The following is a 2,112-nucleotide window of genomic DNA, read 5'->3' as shown; positions in this document are numbered from 1 at the left end:
ATCAAGGGGTCACAAAGGTGGGGGTGGGTGGAGGGAAAAAAAGGAATTGATACCAAGGGCTCAATAGAAAGTAAATGTTTAGAAAAGTATGATGGCAACATATGTACAACTATGTTTGACACAATTGATTGTTATGAGCGATAAGAGCCCCCAATAAACTGATCTTTCAATTAAAAAATAAAAAATAAAAGACATTCAAATGCAGTGAACCTGTGAGAGCTGGGGCTCGAAGGGGCTGCTTTTTTTTCTGGGTCTGGCAAGATTTCTGCTTTTGACCGGGGGCAGTTTCCACTTTCTGTCATTCTACTTCGTGGGAAATATTTTGAGTTTTGCTTCTCTGCTGCATTTTGGGCTTTCATAGATTTTATTGTGTTTGTAGAGGACTTGAATACAACAATGAATTTTCATGAATCCTACAGGGAAAATGCAAACGTTCAACAAAGAGAAGAATTAGATGACTATCAAAGTTCTTTCCAACCATTACACTATCCCAAAATGAATCCAAATTGGGAACTCTCTTGTTAATCTTACTACCAGACTTTACCTCTGTTTTATCCCAAACTGCATACCTGCTGGAGAGAGACTAGGCTTTCTACTCTTGGAAAGAGTCAGTCTCAGAAACCCAGAGGCAGTTCTACCTTGTCACCTGGGGTCACTGTAAGTCAGAATTGACTCGATGTCAGTGAGTTGGTACAGCATGCAGTTAGAAACGGAAAATGCTCAATTGTTCCCTTCAAATTGGAAACTCTAGGAAGGCTGTTTTCATCAACCTCAGTGATGATCATCGCTTTCTCCTGTGAATGAAGTTTTGGTAAAGTTCTAGATCAGCAGTTCTCAACCTGTGGGTTGAGACCCCTTTGAGGGTCAAACGACCCTTTCACAGGGGTCAGCTAAGACCATTGGAAAACACATTATTTCAGATGGTCAGATGGTCAGATGGTCTTAGGAACCGAGACACCGCTGCTCTATCCGTCTCCAGGTGGGTCCGCCCACATGCAAATATGCTGATCTGGTGAGAAAGAAGCTATCTCAACTTTTGCACTGATGTTGACTTTTTACACATACTGTCAAAAAAGGTAGGCAATGTAGTTCACTGTTGTTATATTATGACTGTTACCCATGCTACACCATGCTTCAAGACCTTTCATTTATTTGTCATTAGAAATAAATATTTTACAATATGTAATTACATAATGGTTTTGTGATTAATCACTATGCTTTAATTATGTTCAATTGTAACAATGAAAATATATCCTGCATATCAGATATTTACATTATGATTCATAACAGTAGCAAAATGACAGTTACAAAGCAACAACGAAAATAATTTTATGGTTGGGGGGTCACAACATGAACTGTATGAAAGGGTCGCAGCATTAGGAAGGTTGAGAACCACTGTTCTAGATAGAAGTACATATAGAACTCTCAACATATCTAAGGTCTTCAAGGTCAGATCTTTAAGTATTTAATCCTTTCTCTCCAGCCTGTAGACACTACCCTGGAGTACTGTGTATGTGCAATCATGGATTAAGGAAACTTGACTATGCTTTACCTTTCTCATCATAATAAATGGAGATGTCACCTGTTGATGTGTACACAATTTCATCTATGTCAGCAGCAAGGGCATCTTTATGGTTGTCAGACAGTGAAGTAACCTTTTCTTTCAATAGATGCAGCACCTAAGTTTGGAAAAAAATTAATCTCTGGTTTACCAGTTCAATTTTTAAGACTTTTAAAAAAAGTCATCGTTACCATGGAATACATACACCCACATAATTAAAAAAAATACTTCCATGCATATTTACTCATCTTCAAATGCAAGGCTGACAGATATTTCCTCAGAAGCAAGGGCATAAAAGCATCTACCGTATATACTCGAGTAGTAGCCAATCTGAATATAAGCTGAGACCTAATTTTACCACAAAAAAAACCTGGGGAAATTTATTGACTCAAGTATATGCCTCGGGTGGGAAATGCAACAGCTACAGGTAAAGCTCAAAATAAAAACAGATACCAAAAAAATTACATTAATTGAGGCATCAGTGGGTTAAATGTTTTTGAATACTTATTTCAAAGAAAAACAGTAAACTAGCTCTGTAAGTGAAAAAGAGG

At 37.6% G+C, this 2,112-nt stretch overlaps 1 protein-coding gene across 1 annotated transcript in view; it reads right to left on the bottom strand.

The window, feature by feature from the left end:
- MAIP1 (matrix AAA peptidase interacting protein 1) overlaps nt 1-2,112 on the bottom strand; it is a gene marked incomplete at its 5' end in the record, with an annotated part of 6,423 nt that overhangs the window by 3,094 nt on the left and 1,217 nt on the right. The window contains one exon of the mRNA XM_013004313.2: nt 1,553-1,679. Within this exon, the coding sequence (XP_012859767.2) occupies nt 1,553-1,679 (127 nt within the window). The remainder of the gene's footprint in view (nt 1-1,552; nt 1,680-2,112) is intronic.

The sequence above is a fragment of the Echinops telfairi genome, unplaced genomic scaffold, assembly GCF_000313985.2.
Source record: "Echinops telfairi isolate 266 unplaced genomic scaffold, ASM31398v2 ScPeMD7_3;HRSCAF=10, whole genome shotgun sequence".
NCBI classification, from domain to species: domain Eukaryota; kingdom Metazoa; phylum Chordata; class Mammalia; order Afrosoricida; family Tenrecidae; genus Echinops; species Echinops telfairi.
This window is presented reverse-complemented; position numbering and strand designations above follow the sequence as displayed.